This window comes from Cyanistes caeruleus, chromosome 12, assembly GCF_971803275.1.
Source record: "Cyanistes caeruleus chromosome 12, bCyaCae1.hap1.1, whole genome shotgun sequence".
Classification (NCBI taxonomy): Eukaryota; Metazoa; Chordata; class Aves; order Passeriformes; family Paridae; genus Cyanistes; species Cyanistes caeruleus.
Genome location: NC_141712.1, coordinates 7,622,701 through 7,641,548, shown reverse-complemented (window position 1 = coordinate 7,641,548; position 18,848 = coordinate 7,622,701). Strand labels below are relative to the sequence as shown.

At 37.1% G+C, this 18,848-nt stretch overlaps 1 protein-coding gene across 6 annotated transcripts in view; it reads left to right on the top strand.

Moving 5' to 3' along the window:
* The window catches only part of URI1 (URI1 prefoldin like chaperone), a 41,259-nt gene that overhangs the window by 9,611 nt on the left and 12,800 nt on the right, over positions 1–18,848 (top strand). For all 6 annotated transcript variants that reach the window (XM_086847156.1, XM_086847157.1, XM_023934825.2 and 3 more), the window contains 3 exons: positions 2,090–2,124; positions 6,114–6,192; positions 8,481–8,616. In XM_086847156.1, coding sequence (XP_086703282.1) covers positions 2,090–2,124; positions 6,114–6,192; positions 8,481–8,616 — 250 coding nt within the window. The remainder of the gene's footprint in view (positions 1–2,089; positions 2,125–6,113; positions 6,193–8,480; positions 8,617–18,848) is intronic.

Below are 18,848 nucleotides of genomic sequence, written 5' to 3'. Positions count from 1 at the left end.
TTTTTGAGGGGATAAAGGGTGGTGGAAACAGCATATGCTCCTATGCTGTTTTACTGATGGGCTATTTCTTAAAAACATAAAAAGCATATGTGCCCAATTTACATATTTACTAATTAAAAAAGCTTCCTGGAAACATTAAGTAGACTATCTTCTGTAACCTTTAACATTGTGGCTAATGGATATAGCCTAGAAATTTTCATAGAAGGTCCTCTAAATAATGTAAATGATTATGAATATGTAACTAGTTAATATGCAGCTACGAAAGGATTATCATGTAGAGGTTAATGAACATGCTGCTCTTATGGTTTGTAGGGCTTTTCTTTTTGTGCTTTCAGCTCACTTCATGCATGGAAAGTCATGTATTGGGAATGGAAAGCTTCCTGTCTTTTCCATCCTCATCCGTAATGGGGCAATTAAATTGAAACTTTCTTAAAGGATTTCATAAACATTTTTGTATGCTAAATTATGTTGTGTACTTCACAATCACTGCCAAACGTGAAAGGATGAAGGATGTGGATAGAATAGGCTTGGACTCCTCAACTTGTTAGTGATGGGCTCCAGTATTCCTCAGCTTTGTTACCAGACAATTTATGTCTTCTGCAGAGACTTTAGTCTTAAAATGAGCTTTATATTAATAGTATGAATTAGATTTCTGGCTTGATGTCTTGTACAAGTCTGTGTATTTACTCTCAAGCTTAAAAATAGTTGGCTTGCACATTAAGGAAGATATTTTGCTAGGCATTTGATTTGTAGGAGTTTAAAGCAAATGATAAATTTAAACTTGGCTTATGTGGGATGAGCTACCTGGCTGACTTTCCTGATGGATTATGAAATAACGTAACCACAAATGTAAAGCTGATCCTTTTCATTTAAGAACTTTGCTCTGTTTAAAGAATTATTAGCTCACAAAGTACTCCCATTTTTTTTACTCCTGCATGAGTAGGAAGTGCAGGGTTTGATATCTGTTGTGCAAAAGCTGCACATATGCTAACTGAAAAAAAAATTGTCTTTCATTCTGTTGTTTGGGGAAAAAAAAAGAATTATCTGCTCCAGTGATTTCAGTGGTACTTGAATGTATGTTATTGTTTTCTCTGCAAATTTTCTCATTAATTGCTTTCAAATGTTAGCATTATTTTGGCTATAGGAAAAACAAAATTTGTAAAAAAAATTCAGAAAATGCTTATATTGAGAAGCTGTCTAGACATATTTAACTGCCTCATGGCTTCATTGCATTTCATATAATTGAATGAAATGGTTTGTGTTGTATTTTTGGTAACTATTATTCAGAGATCAGAATATGTTTTGAAAGACAAAATCTCCATGTAATTGTGGCAGAGAAGGTCACAGGTTTCAGCATCCTGTCTGTTTTCTATATGTAATCTAAAAAATTGCAGGTAAGAAAGATAAAAATATTTAATTTTAACAGTGTACTTTATTTTTTAAATTCTTTTGTATCTCTTGGGAAAGCCTGTGGCATAAGGAAGTGAGTGAAATATTTATATTAAAACTTAATTTCTTGACACCCAGAAAGAAGAGAAACCAGCAACCCATCGTGTTGTCAAATATCCATGTATTTACACAGCACAAAGTTAATTTGTGCTTTTTCAAGTTAAAGTGGCCAGTGGAAGCATTTGTTGATGTACTGATAGAGGAAAAATGTTTTTGGTGCTGTGAGATTCATTTGTTTTGCTTTTTAATGACTGAGTATGGGAGTTACATTGATGTCTTGTTATAATTTATGTTGTTTTCTTATTCTGCAAACATGTAACACTGAAAATAGATCAGCAGATTGCACAAACTGCTACTTATCTGAGATCCTGTGTCACGTAATAGTTATGGAGCAGGTATTGTACCAAAATAAGAAGTGGAAAGCTGTAATTTTTTTCTGTGGTTATCACTCTGCATTAGCCTGTGATAAAGTGTGCTGCTTAAGAACGACCATTCACACGCCTTTGCCCTGACAAATAAAAATGTGGCTAGAGACAGCTCCAAATCTGTAAAGCTCCTGTTCTAGTTTCTGATGCATTGACATTGCAGCTGTGTGCTTAGCCTTGTTTTTTTCATGAGTAGTTATCTGTTTTAATGACAGGTGGTCACTGGCTGCCAAGAAAAAATCCAGCACTGGTAAGTAAAAAAAGTCTACATGTCTAAAATACTGATGAGTAACCTAGTTATGTTTTATTAAAGTATTGCTGTTAATTCTGATGGGAGTCAAATCCTGCAATTGTGTTTTGGGGGTTATAGTTAGTGATAGCTCAGAATTGTTGCAATGTACTTTCCTTAAAATATATTTGTTTCTCACTGGTATGATTAAATCACAAATACAGTGAGCCTCAGTGTTTATACTTCTGCCTTAAAAACCTATCTCATCTGCCAGTTTTGCCCAAGTAACCTTGTTGGATAAATGCTTAATCTGCCTGAATGGTGCTCCCAGGGTAGACATTGTTGTTTTCTAACTACGGAGCAAGTAGGGAAATTCCACTTGCCCCCCTCCATGTGCTGAAACAAAGTGGAAATTAATGTTTCACTGTCCCCCCCCAAGTAAAGAACACGCTAAATCTTAGTTTTCAATACTTAAAATAAATGGTTTGTTATATAAAAAAATTATCTCTGGGCATTTTTTTCTCTGTTGACAATCTATGGTTAATAGAAAACATACCTAGTAAATAATAGTTTTGTATGGCATCTGAGGAAAATGTACATTTAATGGTGAATGAAATCTTATATTATGAGTTACTGTGAGATATAACAGTTGATCTTACAGATATCAAATTACGATATATCCATGCTGTGTTTACCATGATTTTACTGAGAGAACAACAGGAGCTGTCTTGATTATTGTCTGCAGGGTTATTGCAGAATCACAGCAACTGCCCCTTTAGTGGTGAGATTAAACCTTTGGTTATACACCATCAAGCATATAATATTTTAAATTTATTTTAAGAGGCTTTTTCTTCATGCCTGAAAGATCTCCAAGCAAATAATTTATATTTAGTGTGTATCAAATGTTTTTAGTTTAAATGCACATAGGCTGCAAGCGCTGGATAAGAGGAAAAAAATCAAGGCAATCTATACACATCATCATATTAAATTCTGACTATTGGCTCGCAAAAATAATCTAAAACTAATATGTTTCATTTATGTTTAAAATTCAGAGGCTGCATTAATTTTCAATAAGAGAAATATTGAAGTGCCTACTGGTGCTGCTGTGGTGAAGGCAGGCAGAATATCTCCAGCTCATGCACTTTCTCAGGAGCTTTGCAGTGTCTGTGCCTGCTGGCTCCCATGTGAAATTCTGCATGTGCATTCTTCCACTCAGAGACAATGTTTTTCAGAAATAAACTATTAGGCAGAAAGCTGTAAAATTTGAACTGATTTTTAAAAGTTTGGAAAAATTGTGACAATTATTTTCCTTCTTGCAGTGGCTGAGATTTGTGGAGTGGTCTGGGAGTGTTGGCTCTGTGGAAGGAGGAGTTGCTCCTGTGTTTGATTTTATGCAAACTCTGGCAATGACCCCATGAACCTGGGGGTTTTGGGCACAGGACCTCTAGTGAAAAAAATAACTTACTGGTTTCTTTTATATTGAAAAGCAGTTTGTATAGCATCCATACAATCTTTACTTCATTAAAAAAAAATAAATTAAAATTTAGTACTCTTATTTAGGTCTTGATTGTGCAAGAGCTGAGTGCTCTTGTTTCAACTGAATAATTTGTTCATATAAGACCTTTTAAGTAGTCAGTGACACAGAAGAATGTTAAATAGAATTGGGTGAATAACAATAGGGTTTTAAAATGCTCAGCTTCAATATATTTCCATTAAATTATTTTCTTTTCCATTTTTCAGTGCACTTTTTGAAGTATATTTCTAAAGCCATGAATCCAATAATGGGTTTGCTATGGGATTAATAGCTAGCCATGCATTTCCCCTTCTAGGGACATGTTCCTAGCTGGAGTCCCAATGTTCTTTCTCCCTGTTCCCTTTGGTTCTTCGTTGCCTGTTGTGGCAGGCTGTAGCACTGGCACACCCCAGAGCTTGTGAAACCATCAGCTATACATGAAGAAGGAGCTTCCTTTCTTAAGTAATGCTGTTTCAGGCCAATTATTTAAAAGGATCATTTTAAATTTCCTTTATTGCATGGCCCAGTTCAGGATGTGACCCCACTTTCAGAGATTGCCATGGTGGGGGTTTGCTCAGCAAAGGGCAGCAGTCCCAGTACAAAAGCAGGATGCTTTGCTTCTGAAGTAGCACAGCTTCTTTGGCAAGTGATTTCTCCTGGACCCTGATCGGATTGTTCTGTAACAGGCAGCAGTCAGACCCTAAAGACAGTGTCTTCTTTTCAGGTTAATGAAGAAATGTTGAGTGACTTTCAGCCATGAAACAATAGGAATGTTTAATCCTGCTCTGAGTGGGGGATTTTCATGCCAAACTCTTCCCATGGAGTCCTCTCCTGCATTTGAGACATGTGCCAGGCCTTGTTTTTTAGTGACTGCTTGGAGTCCATTTCTCAAATCCAGACCTCTCCAAGGCAGTGGCTGGGTTCTGTAAATAGCATTAAGTAATTGATTGTTATTGTTGACACCAAGTTTTCATTATATTCCTTCCTCCCCCAAAACACCTCAGTGCATTTTGCTAAGATTCATGAGTTTATCCTTCCTTTTTGAAGGAAGTGAATTATGTTTTCACTCTGATGTGGGCAATGGACAGAAAGACTTGCCTAAAATGTCTGAGAGAAATCTACTGTCAGAGCAAACAGCAGCAAGCATCTTTTGTAAATCAGTTATGTGGAATATGGTTTTAAGGTCCAAGTGGCATAAAAACCCAAATTCTTTTCTTCCATATGAGTTCAAGAACTTAAAATAGGTAAAAAGTAGGGTGCTTACACCAGAGTTCAACTGTGAAGCAAATGAGTCAAAACATAAGAGTATCAGATAATTTTTCATAATGAATGCTGAAAAAGATTTCACCTCTGCTTATGAATCCGAGAAAATCAATGGTAATATTTTGAGAGTTGTGTTGTCAACTATGACATTCATTTTTCAGCACATTTATAGATTGCTTTCCTGAATCATCCTCAGAAAACCTGTAATTTGCATCTTGGGTCAGCATTGTTAAGTGTGCTGCTCTGTACTTTCAGTTGCCTTCTATTGCAGAATTTACTACCATATGTATGTTTATTGCTTTGAAGTACAAGTAAATAGTATCATCAAACCTGACATTTGTATGCCAGCTACTTCATGCAGGAGCTGATTTCTGACCATCTCTAGAATGTCAGGGGTCCATTAAAAGATCTTTTCCAGACAAATTTAAAAATTTAAGAATGCCTTTACAAAAGGCTTTTTTAGAGGAAGTGTAGTTGTTCTGCACGCAGAGTAAAATCACTGCAGCCACTGAAATGCTGTTTCTTGCAAAGTCCTGTGAAAAACCAGGTGTCTGCCATGGGAATGAATACTTTGTCCCAGTTCACCAAACCATTTCTCTCCTGGGTAGCAACATGTAGCATGAGCCTTATTTGCAATTTAGTTACAGAAGTGTCAGAAGGGATGCTTGTTCCTCCTCTGGACTGGAAGATGTGACAGAAACCTGGTGATGGAGACATCTTTCAGGAGTGTTGACTCTTGATAGGAACACAAAGTTCATGGGAAAATAAGAATTAAAATTTTGCTCATTTATGTCAGCTCAAACCAAGGTCAATATATGAGCTCTATTATTACAAATGATAGTTTGAAGAATCTGCCTCTTACAAAGAATAAAATGGATTTTCAGTTTTTCTTCTAAATATTGGTGGTGTTATAACTTGGTCTTGAACATGGAGTGAGATACTCCAAATCCTAGTGAAAGAACTGCTTCTTTGCACCATGAAAAATTCTAATTCTGAACGAGACATATACAATCTAAAATAATCATGTACCTATCTTAATATACATTATTAGAAAATAATCTTGCTATTATGTTTGTCATCCCATGTCTTCTATAAATGAGTTATTAATCTATCAGCTATATATGTTAGAGTAAAACAGTTAATTTTTCTGTATTTTTGGAGTGGTTTTGATTTACTAGCAGAAAACCATTAACTCTTTAGCTGTAAAATTGAATCAGCTTGAATTTATCAACAGGAAGAAGGTGGAGAGTGATTATGAGGCTCTTCAGGAACGACTCCAGACATTGCCTGACAAGTTGTCCTATGATATCATGGTATGTACATGGCAGAGGTCACACAAGAAAATGGGCTAAAACTGTTAAAACCTGGGCTGCCTGCACTGGGGGTGAGGTGTTAGTCAGGTTGCCAGTACTTACTAATGTTACGTTTATTATGATAATAGTTAAACCTTTGCTTTTGTTTCTTTCTCTTTTCTTTGAAATCCATTGTAAATTACAGTGTTACTGACAACTGAAAGCTGATGACATAAATGCTTAACACAAAACCTGACATGTTTGATATGTAAATCTATTGTATAGAAAACTATAATTATGACTGAATTATGGTACTTAGTCATTTCCTGAGAAGAAAGTGGCTGTAGTATTTCCTGATTCATGGAAATAAAGCCTAGAACATTGATTTTTACATAAAAAGGTGCTGCTAATTTCTGTTCCACCAATCTTCCCATTGACACAGCAATCTTTTCTGATGCTCTGAATCTTCCCTAACAACTGCACAGCTCCCTGTGTAAAATTTGCCCTGTTGGCTTATGCTCACCAAAATTTTGAACAAATTTGCTTTTCTTTCTCTTCTTTTCGTCTTTGCTTCTCAGGTTCAACTCAAAATCCATCCTTGAAGGCAGGGAAGTTGTACTGCACATAACTGAGTGGCTGATTTCTGCACTCAGTGCCTGACTGCTGCCTTCCTCAGCAGCCTGGCTCAGATACAGAGTTGGGTTTTTAGTAAGACAGTGTTGGAGGACACCTGACCATGTGGGAAAAGGGAGGGTTTCCCTTTGCTGTGCTGGTGATACAGCTCTGGATTTTATGTGTATAATCCATTTATCATGTGTGTATGTGTGGCCATATGATGTAAAGCATAAAGATTGTGTTGTTTCAAAGCACAGAAACTCCCCTATTTTTGAAAGAAAGCCTGATAGGGCTTATTCTTAGTTGAAACAGCAATGTTAATTCACATATGTTACTTTAAATGTATAGAAACAGTTCCTATCCTGTTAGCCAAATATTTTCATATGCTTTTAATTTTACTTTTATCATTTTGGGGGAAGAGTGAATAGGCAACTCGTGCAGTCTGCTACTTTAAAACAAGTCAGGGAGGGCACACGTGTAGAAAAGGCACATTCTGCATAGTCTTAATGTCAGGTTCCTGCCTGCTAGAGAACTAGTTCCAGCACTGGGACCCTCCTGGATATGGAAGAGAGGGAAGATTGCTTTCCAAGGAGACAGATCCATTAGGCCAAGTGCTCTGCTTCAGCACAAACAAAATGGGAAAGCAAGTGGCTGTGCTGAGGAACTGAGGAAGAAGGCAGAAGAATAAAGTAGAGGGAGCTGATACAAACCATCTGAGATAGATGTCTTTTTACCTTAAAAAGAGAGAGACTTGATGTGGTTCTTATCTTTATGCCACCTCCATTTTAGATCTGATTTGACTGTGGTCTCCTAATTTCTTCACAATTGAAGCCCACAGGCAGCCAGGCAGGTGGCAGTGTCCTGGGGGTCAGAAGGCCAGAGCTGCTGCAGGGGACAGGGGTGGTGGTGGCCAAGGCTCCTCCTCACCCAGAGGACTTGCCCAAGCACTGCTTGTAAAATTTGGGCAGTAGAAGATGTCTTAAATCATAAAACCGTGTCCTGGATGTTGTAATGCATGTGAAAATGGGAGATTCACATTTTAGGAAGCAGATGTAAAGTTCTAAAATGTTTGTCACCTGTGTGCACCTGCCTGAAGCGTCCTGCTTTTATCTGTTGTCCTTGTGCCTGGAGAGCAGTTAGAGGGGAAGAGTTGCTTGTGGAGCATCCCTGGGTGGTTGAGGTTTGCAGCCTGGTGAAAGACCCAGCAAAGTGAGATTAAACACAGTCTGTGGTCCTGCTGGGAGCCCCAGTGTCTTACACTGGAGTTTCTGGGTACCCACTGTTAGCAAGGCAGAGTCTAAGAAGAGCAACTCATCTTTGAGTTGATCAAACCTATTTAAGTATTTTAAAAAAATTCAGCAAAGCTGATCTGACTTTTATTAGGAAATGAATGTAGTTGGCATATAACTCAGTTTGTATTATCAAGGTTTATATGTTCATCTGAAGTGAGCATTCAGCTGTACTATAGTTCTGTGTAACAAAACAAGTTGGAGAAATTCAAGTTTTCAGATTTTGTAAGTAAAATTCTAAATTCAAGTGGATCTGGTCATTTGAATGTTTATGATGGGTTAGTCACTAAATATCTGCTGTAGAATTTTTATTTTTTAAAATCTGTGTTTTACTTTTTAAAATACTTAAGACATGTATGACTGCCCAAGTTTTATTTTCATTAGTGATGTCTGTGTCTTTGACAGGTACCTCTTGGTCCTCTTGCCTTCATGCCAGGAAAGCTTGTCCACACCAATGAGATCACTGTTCTGCTGGGGGACAGCTGGTTTTCAAAATGCTCAGCAAAGCAGGCTGTGGAGCTGGTTGAGCACAGAAAAAAACGTATGTATATTTCTGAACATGATTTAATAAGTGTTAAATTAATTAAATTTAATAAGTTAATAATTAAAATTATATACCTTTGTATCAATACATAAAACTAGTGATATCTACACTGTTCTCTTTTTTGACTTTTTGTGAGCTCACAAACAGGAGTCCCAGTCAGGTGTAATACTAATGTAGGACTTTATCTTCCATCCTTGATGGAGACTTGATTGGATATGTCTAATTAAAAAAAGAAACCAAACTAAAAACCCCCTTTTACTTTCTTTTAATGTAACAGATGCGGTGTTCTCTTCCAGAAAGTGGACAAGTGGACACTGCTTTGTGCTTTTGCTCTTCATTACCTTATTGCCTATATTTTGTTCCCTTGTCTTGCTTCTTATTTCTTTGCTGCCTTGTCCTGTGTTCTGTTTTTTTTTAATTGGGGTGTTTTTTGTTTCATTGTTTTTGTTTGTTTGTTTTGGCCGTGTAGTTTTCCTTTTTATTATTTCCTCTTTCTACACATACTTTACTCCTGCTTGTGGGGTTTTATACTTGCTGCTCATCTGCATTTCTGCTTCCTGCCCTTGACATTCCTCTGGTGTGATCTCCTGGATCTCCCCAGATCCGGTGCAGCTGATCACCACAAATTCATCTTGCATAGAAACACATCCCAGGGGCAATTCTTGGGTTGGTTTCCAGATGTTTGTAGCTGGTGATGAGATCTTGGCTTTGAGGAGCCATGACCAGCAGCAAGAGCTGTACATGGTGCACTTAGGAACTTCTTTATGTTAGAAATAATGAGAACCTAAAATATTTGATGTAAATGTCAAGGAAGAAAAAAACACAACAAAAATGGAAAATAAACTGGGTGCCTATTAGCCTTTGTTTTTTGCTTCAGACAGGCATTTGAGTTGATTTTTTTCATACCTGTAACCTGTCCCATTCCTGAGTGGGTGCTCACTGCAGCTTTGCCCTGTGTATATTACAACTACCACAATTATTTACACTGGATTTCTGTTTGACTGCAGCTATCCATGTGGCTGCCTACAGAAGAATACCCTAGAGGTTCCCCATCTGAATAAGCTTTTTTTTCCACTTCTGTGCAGGCAGTATTTATGTAAAAAGATTTGAGAATTTTTTTTATAAAATTTCATTTGCTGTATTACTTTAAAATACTCCTTTATGAAGAGCATTTCCAGAAGTATGTAATTTGTATTTTACCTATTATCTTTCTTAATCTGGTTCTCCTGACACAACTTGGCAATTTTCTTTCTTACTGAACTGAATCTACATTATTTATTGTGACTCTTGTGAGATCTCAGGTCCAAATCTTTTTCCTTGATCATCTGATATTTTTTTCAGTGCTGCAGAATACTTTTGTCACCGTTACATTCAGTGAAATCATTTGACCTTTGCATAGAAGATGTTTGAACATTAAGTGGTCTGCTGGGAGACACACAATAAATGCTGAATTCTTTCCTTTATGGTGTTTTAAATTGCATTTAAAATACAGACTCAGAAATACTAATTTCTTTCAGAGCAAAATAGTCATTGATGCTGGATATAAACCCTCCATTCAGCTGATAGTTCACTTCAGCTGTGTGATGGCTGCCAGTGGGAGGCTCCAAAACACTGGTATTAACTAAAAACTTTTTTTTAAGGACTGTTCTCAGTTTTATATGGTAAAAAACATATTAGTACATATGACTCTGAAAAAAGGCTAATTCTTTCCTAGATACACTTCTCTCTCTTAAAAAATGTACAACTGACTTAAATTCTTTAAACCATTTTCATGCTAAATGAAGGCAACTTAAAGAAGAATATTGGAGATTTTATTAGTTTGTTCTAAGGAAAGAAGTTATGTATGTGAAACACCTCTGGGCCATTGCTATGTACTATGAATTGGCTGCTTGTGGCAAAAATTTGCAGGACTGATGTTTGGTAAATATTAGTTTTAAAGTCTTTTTTTGTTTGTTTATTGCTCTGTAGTTACTTTCCTAGGTGTGACTTCTGCTTTCAGTGGTGTTTTGGGACAGTAGTTTACAGGAGGGCTTGTATTGGGCATTGTCATCACACTGACACAACGTGATTTGATCTTTTTGTACATAATCTTTTTGTTTTGGACATAAATTCCAAGAGTAGGTCACACACACTGGAAAAGAGGGCAGGCTCACTGCAGGGGATTACACTGCCAGCAGTCCCCAGCGTCCTGCGTGCCAGGCAGAAGGTCCTAATGGGGCAAAGCTTTTTTAAGCATGTGTTTAAGGCCAGTGTGTACTTAAAGGCTTTGATATATAAAACTGGGGTCTGAACAGAGCAAAGAGAGAATTCTGAAATAAACCTGGCTATATTTGTTGATGGTTTGTTTCTTCCATGACCTACATTTTTTTAACCGATATTACTCTGTATAATTTAGATGGGGTTTTTTTTTCATAACTAGCTGGTCAGATCTGTTCAGATAACTGAAACAAACTTAATTAGTACAGCCCTACTAATTCAGTGCTTTTACAGGAGTTAGGACTACAAGGAAATAAATACAAGACATTTTCATTGGATGTGATCTCTCGTGTCTCACTCTGCTGAATGGTGAGGAGTGGGAGAGCATCTGTTCAGGGTTCAGGTTTTCTAGGGAGACTGTTTGTCAGGTAGAAAAGGGTAAGAGATTCCTAGAACAGTTTTGAACGTTCTTCTTTGCTCACTCTGGGGAGTTTTCCTTCTTGCCTTTGGCTCATGTGGGTCTGTGTGTTGGAGACCTCTGGTCACCAGGGCTGTCCCTGCTGAGCACCCCAGTGCCTAACAGGTAATTCAGTCAAAGCTCACAGGACATTTTCTCTACGTTTTGACTCCTTCTGTGTATGTTGGGTGCATACAGGAATGGAGGATGTGAATTTGCATGCTTAAGCAAATAGCAGTAGTGCCAGATAAATCAAACAGTATCAGTGAGTATAAAGCCTTGGAAGTTAGGGGTAGCAATATGAGTGTACCATATATAAAAGCTTTAAATATTACTTAGTACTAATTAGGTCATCCTTTTTGTCTTAGTAGTTTTGTTAAATTTGCTTTTTAAAGGAGAATGAGTGAAAAAATGTTTGCTTCTGTGGAATAGAGAAATGCCCAGCCACAGTAGATTAATTTCTTGGTTAAAATTTATTTAATTGAAAGGAATAATTGAAGGGTGACTGTACTGAATTTTAAATGCATTTAGCTGACATAGCTGTAGAAAGCCCTATTTTGGGGATACATTTCTGTTTGCTTAGCTTTTGATTTAGATGCAAATTGTTCAGCACTGTGATTGGTTGAAATGTATTTGGTAAAATTTGGGACAGTCACTCATGTCAAACGTTACTTTTTCATCAAATATTGATTGTGTCTTCTTGAATAATATTTGAGTTGCAGTAGGTCTTTAATTTGCTATGAATTTTTGTGACATTCTAGATATTTAGTTAGTTCCAAAATAGTTAATAAATAGAGTGAAGTTTATAGAATTGCCAAGTATATTTTTAATTGTTTTAAATTCATTGCAGTTCATTAAACCAGGTAATACAGATAATGGGAAACACTTCACACATGTGTTTGTGTGTAAAAATGTGAAGAAATAGTGAAGTAGATTAAAGGATATGCACACCAAATTCCATTAAAATAAAAGAAATTAGCTTTTTAAGTATGTCACAGTTTAGCACAACAATAATGCAATTGTACTTTTTTTCTCCTACAATTATCTTGCTTAAGGTACTTCATAATATTTCTGTTCTCCTCAAGGCAAGACTGTATTGTCTCAGAATTCAAAGAGGGAATAAAGATTCTTTTTGTGAATATGGGATTATATCTTTTACGTGTTTGTGATGATATAAATTACATTTCTTCTCTATATCAGTAATCGCATTAATTCTTTAAGATGGGAAATTTTTCATTACAATAGTCCCTGTGGTAGTTACTATAGAAAGAAATTAAATAGATTTTTCTTGTAAATATTTGTGGATTAATTCTGTATGCTAGGTATTCCAAGTGTCTAAACATTTTAAAAGGTGGGAAATTAAAGCATGCACACAGAACTAGGAGTGGTTTTATTGTGTTAAAAATTTATCAGATAAAAAAAATTCCACTTAAAGGAGAATTGTTGAACTACTCTAGTAATTGTGTCTTCAGTATATGTAAGAATACCCTTGCAGTGTCATGCTGCAAATGAATTCATGAAATGAAAATACTGATTACATTAACATACAGTATTGTGATAGTCCCCAATTGTAAATTGCAGTGTGTAACCCCTAATACAAATATTTGTGTCAATCAAAATTGACCGATAGCTCAGGATACAGGGTTTAAAAGATACCATTGTTTTAATGAGATGATCCGCGTGGATGAGGACCAGTTTGAATTTGTTCCTTATCAGTATTTCCAGAAAAAAAGGTTTTGTCTCCAAAATGCATGATAGGAAGGCTTTCCATTTCCCATCTGTGAATGAGTGAGGCCTTTAGAGGTTTTAATGTTTTATCCAAGGGTAAAAATATCTTCCTTGATATTCTAAATAATGTAACACTAACTTGTCTACTCACAGTTTTTAGGCTTAAGAACAGAAAGTGCAGGCAATGCTACAAAAATATTCAGCTTTTTCTTTTTTATATTAAAATATATATATATTTTTCTGTTCTTTTTTTGTACAGCAGAGAATTCTGTTCCACTGTGCTTTTAAAGTTTTTTTTACCATTTTTTGTGATTATCACTTCTTAGTCTGATAACCTCCCTCAGTTCCTTCCTTACCCTTGTTGAGTTAGGAGCTGATTCGATGCAGTGCTAAGTGCTCTAAATTTGCTCTGCAGTTCCCAGGAGGTGTTTGGCTTCTCACAGGACCACAGTCTGGGTATTTTAACCAGAACACACTGGAACAAAGTAAGGAGAATAGACTCCTTTCTGTAAGTTACATACTGTGATTCAAATAAGCCCTTACCTTTTTTATGATTCTTACTGGGCAATAGAGGAGTTGTCTGAATGCCACCCTCCTTCTTTTAGGAGGAATTTAAATGTATTCAGATAATTCTAGCAATTACATAGGTGTGTGAACCTAAAAGAGAAATGCATTGCATTTACTTAGTGTTCCTAAAGCCAAATTGCCTGTACAAATTTTTACAGAAGAAAATCCAAATGACTTTGGTTTCGGTACCAAGGGAACATGGAAAACAGAATGAAGATTGTCTTCAAAGGGTGAAAAGCTACTGCACAAAGGGTTGCATTGCATTTTAAAGAACTGGTGCAATTGCTTTTATAAGGAATGAATTTACATGTCTTGTTGCAAGCAAAAAGAGAGCTTAAATCCATATATACAAAAAGTCATCAGGATTCTCTTTTCACTCTTAAATCCATTTCTAGAAAAATGAACAGAAAAGAATAGAAGAACAGAAAAGGGTGGTTTGAAAAGCTTGTAGTAGATACTGCTTTATTTTTTCTTACTTGTTTCAAGTAACCTGTGATAGTTTGTTGGAAAAGTATTAGCCAGAAAAAATTCTGTTGCTGATTAAATATGTATTTATTGAAAATACATTCAAAAATCCTCAGGTGATTGATTTACTTATGCAGACCCTAAAAAGTAAGAAAATAAGTAATGCACTTAAAATACCTATAATTTCTATGGTGAGAGTGTGAACTACTGAGGTTCTGCCTCCAGGTTGTACCACCTGGTTCTTGCTCTGGAGGAACTGAGCCACTGTCAGTAACTGAGGTAGGTGGTTGTTCCTGGCCTGTATCAACACTCTGTGTATAAATAACTGTGTTTAAGACTGGTTATCTTCTGCATGAGAAACTGTGTTAGATGGCAAGATGATCTTTACTTGGAATCTCAATTGCATACAGAATTCTTTGTTACACTTAATCTAAAATTTCTGTCCTGTCACCTATCCTCAAAGGAGATTATTTCCTATGTTACATCCATGAGAGTCCCCTAAAGACCAGGTACATTAGGCTTCAGCTTCGTTTCAGTTTGTCCTGTTTCACAAAGTCTGATTTTTCAAAATAGATCAACCTGTTCTCACTATTCTTATCTGTTCTTACTATTTAAATCCCAGTGTAACACACAGTTTCCAGAAGTAACTAAAATAATGTCTATGATTCCCCAAATCCTTATAGACAACACTCCAAGGACATTAATGTCAAACTCAGATAATTAAAATTTGTATCCAGCCAAGCTAATTAACCCATTAAAGCCAAAACGCATAGATGAGAATTTGTGTCAGTTTGGCATTAGTACGTTGTCATGTCGTGTAAAATCTGGCTTCGCTGGACTTCATTTCAACAATATGAAATGTGTTCCCCAATTATTTTTTTCCTCTACCAGTGTATTTGTAGCAAGCAGAGGGCTGCTTCTTAAAAAATGACTAATCATGGTATGAGGAAATCCAGTCAAGTCCTTTCAGACTAATAAAGGAGCTGGGAAAGAATGATCTAAATGTAAAGAAATCTTGCTGCCTGTAAATATGAAAGGCTGCTGTGCAGAGGAAATCTACTTAGCATGATTCCTGGTTTGAATACCTTTTCCTTTTGGTAGTCCACAAAAAAAGTCCTAGAGGCTCTGGGGGGCTGTGGCACTGAACTATCTTTCCAAGTGGTTTAGCTGAGACATGTAAATAGGAACTACACGGGTTCACCTGAAAGCCATGTCAGACTTTGCTGAGATTATTGGATGTGACAAAGTTGGACAACAGCCTCTGCTTCAATCCGTCTTAAAAGGCTCTAAGAAGCTTAAACCACGGGGTAGTAAGAGGAGGAGACTGTGAAGTCTCTCTTATTCTACCAGTATTTTTATGGGGGTCTCAATTAATAAAACCCCCCTGTAGCTTGTAGTGACTTGTTCCTCGCTAGTTCCTGTATGTTTCAAAATTCAGTGAATTCTGTTGGAGGCTTTTAGAGTGTGCAGTGGCGAGTTCAGAACACGAGACCCTGAGCTTGCCTGGGGGATAGGTGCATGAGCCTTTTTCCAGGAGACCCCTTCTTTGCTGAGGGGCCTGACCAAGGGAAGGTCTCTGCTTAGGCCAGGCAGGAGCCTTGGTTTTGCTGTGTCAGGGGAGGTGTGAGCAGCCCAACAGGCTGGCTGGGGACAGGGGGCCGGGGTGCTGCAGTAATCCCAACTGTCCGCTGCCATTGTGTGGCCCGGGGCAAATCACTTAAACTGTCTGATTCTTCATCTGTGAAATAGGAGAGAGTTATACTCACCTCCCTGGCAGGGCACTGGGCAGATGAGTTAATTCTTGTACAGTATTTTAAAATAAAATGCTGTGTAACTGCTCGATGTCCTCGCTTAACAGAGCAAGGCAGCGTGCACCCATCCGGGAAGCACATCACAGCCTGGTGCTCCAGCAGCAGCGTAACCTAGATGGCTGCTGAACAGTATTTAGATATGCAGGCAAGGAGTGAGACGCTCGTGGTGGTGGAGAAACAGCTGAGCATCACTTTTAGTATGAATGTAAAATAAAAACCAGAGGAAAATTGGTCCTAACTATGTATATGCTTATGTATACTGAGAATACGTTCGAGAGCTGAAGGCACGGGTGGGAGCATTTTGTAGAAAATCTATCACTGCCTCTCTTTTACATGGACTTTGGAAGGTGTGTTAGACACCAGAAAAGCTGTGGATGATGTTGATGTGAATTAACTGATAATAAGAGCTACTTTCTCTGATGGAGGACAAAGGAGTCATGTAAGGGGGGCAGGCCCCTGACTGCACGTGGAAGGAGCTGTGTCCTCTGCTGGGTCTGTGTAGGCACTGCTGGAGACACCACTTATTTTTTGGAAGTGGTATTTCATCCAGGAGGCAGTGCAAAACAGGCTTTTTTCTGAGAAGAATCTTAAGCTATTTCTTAGAAAAAGCCTGAAGAATGGACAGTGACTACACATTTGACACATAGCTTGCTGTGTGGTTTAAAGGCTAATGCTTTTGAAATACCCTAAAAGTCTGAGCTTTGTCTTTGTGCTTCTTGTGGGAAAGGATGGACTTCGCTTGAGTAGTCTTTTCCAAAATGCATAAATTTCTTTCTAAACTATTTACTGCAAGTAATACATTTTTTAAGCAATTGTATTTGAGACAGTGTGAAATATCAACAGGGAAAAAAGCATACAATACTGAATATTATAAAACTGTGAGAGTAATCTCCCACTCTTGGTGGTAGTTGTGTTTTGCTTTGACTGTTTTATGCATAATTCCCTCTCTTGTGTGTGTGTAGGGGAGGAGGGATAAGAACCTATTGGTAGAAGTGAGTCAATAAGTAGGTTTAATTTTTAAGTACAAGTACAAACTCATTTTGTCTGCTTAGATGCATTTTGTAATAATTTTATGGTTATTATATTCTCATACATCCTTATCTGAAAGGCCTATCATTATAAGAAAGACAGTCTCTGAAACATGTACAGCTGTATACATTGCCAGAAAACAGTATGGGGAGTAGCTGTGTCTCTACTTAAAACTTTGTAGGATTAGCCCCAAGACCAGCAAGATACTTAATTAAATACTAAAATCAACAGGCAAAAAGAGTTAAGAGTAAAAATATGTAGAAATAGTCTAGAAATAATTTTTGAAGCAGGAATCTTTTGTGGCTGTCCTCTGTCTGTGGAATTGGAAGAGCAAGGGTGCTGTGCTATACTTGTATACTGTGAAAATAAATAATTAGGTTGTATGAGGTATTTCATGTGCTGCAGTGCTGGTGTTCACGTGAGTATCATTAATGGAGAGAAGCTGTGCTGAGGCAGGAGCTAGCTTAAAAAAGTTTCTTGGAGTGTGACTTTGATGACCCTGTGTTAGAGATGATCTCTTTGCCTCCTTCGTAGTACTGTGTGAGACATCTTCTTCTGTATTGCTTTAATGATTCCAGAAAGGAATTTTAAAATAGAAAATCAGCTTACTTCTTCACAAAGGCTTTTAGCTGCTTCAGGGTATATAGGACCAGTAGGTGCAAGGTCTTAGAGATCCTCAGTTGAAACTAATTTATGTAGTAAGTCTTCCCTCCTGAAAATTTGCATTTGTATTAGTTTTGAGTTGAACAAAGAGTGCAAGTCTATTAATATTATTAGTATAAGGCTTTAATTGTGCCCTCTTTCCCCCAGTTCTTAAGTCTTAGCAAAGCTGTGTTTCCTTTTCAGGCGGTTATGACCTTCTTCTTTTGCAAATTAGTTTGTTTTTTATGATAACTTTAAGGTAAAAGTGAAACTTAAGTTTTTAATATTTTATAAATTGCTGTTGAAAGGGTTCATTATTTAATTGGCACAAGGGGATATAGAAAGCAATGTCTCAAATGAACTAATGTCTGAGAACTGGGTAGTTGTTAAAGTAGGTTTGCAAAATTGCAGTGAAGCGTAGTTGCCCAGACAGAAGAGCTGTCTGCCTTCTGCTGGGTGTTGAAAGTACAGTTATTAGGGCATGAGCATATTTCACTTGTCCATCAGAACAGAAATGTTTGAACACAGTAACAGGAATGAAGTTTCAAAGCATTTTTAACAGTAGGTTTCAAATACAGTCTTAATCTTGCAACGCTAAAACAAACTCTCCACCTGGTTGTTATTTTGTTTAAACTTTCACTGAAAAAAGACAGCTCTTACTTATTTTTACATTGACCTCACAAGTCAGCTTTTTGGCTTGTGACAAGGCACTTTACTTACCTCCTGCAATAACTTTTTGGGGATATTATGGGTAACATTAATAGAAGGCTTTGTGCAGCCTGTTTGTAAGGGAAATAGGACACATACCTTTCTCCCATATCTGTGCCTCATTAAGAGGGGATATTGTCCAAATTAAATTGCAGTTTCCTTAAATCCACGCCTACAGCACTGTGTCTGGCTCACCCCATTTTTCTTCTTAGAGTGGTTTCACAGTTTGTATTGAGATTTGCACACAAAAGATCTGCAACTTCTTCGTAATGAATCAAAGGGTTAATTTGTCTTTTACAGAGATTTCTCCATTCTGGTTTTAAGTAATTACCAACCTGTGCAGTTGTTATCTGCAGGCGTAGGAGTCTGTTCGTACCATGACCTGCCAGTTCTAACAACTGTCTTTCTTGGGCTTGAGTGAAACTGAATTCTTCATCTATTCAGGCACTATTCTTAAACTGTAATCCCTGTCTCTACTGGGTTTTAAGCTTACTTTTTCTTCCTTTTGTTTGTTAGCTACAGAATAGCCCTTGATTGTGTGTTTTGATGTATGCATAGCTAGTCTTTTTGTTTATACTGCCTCTTGGTACAATTTTCAGTATTTTTTCCCCAGATTTGTGTGTGAA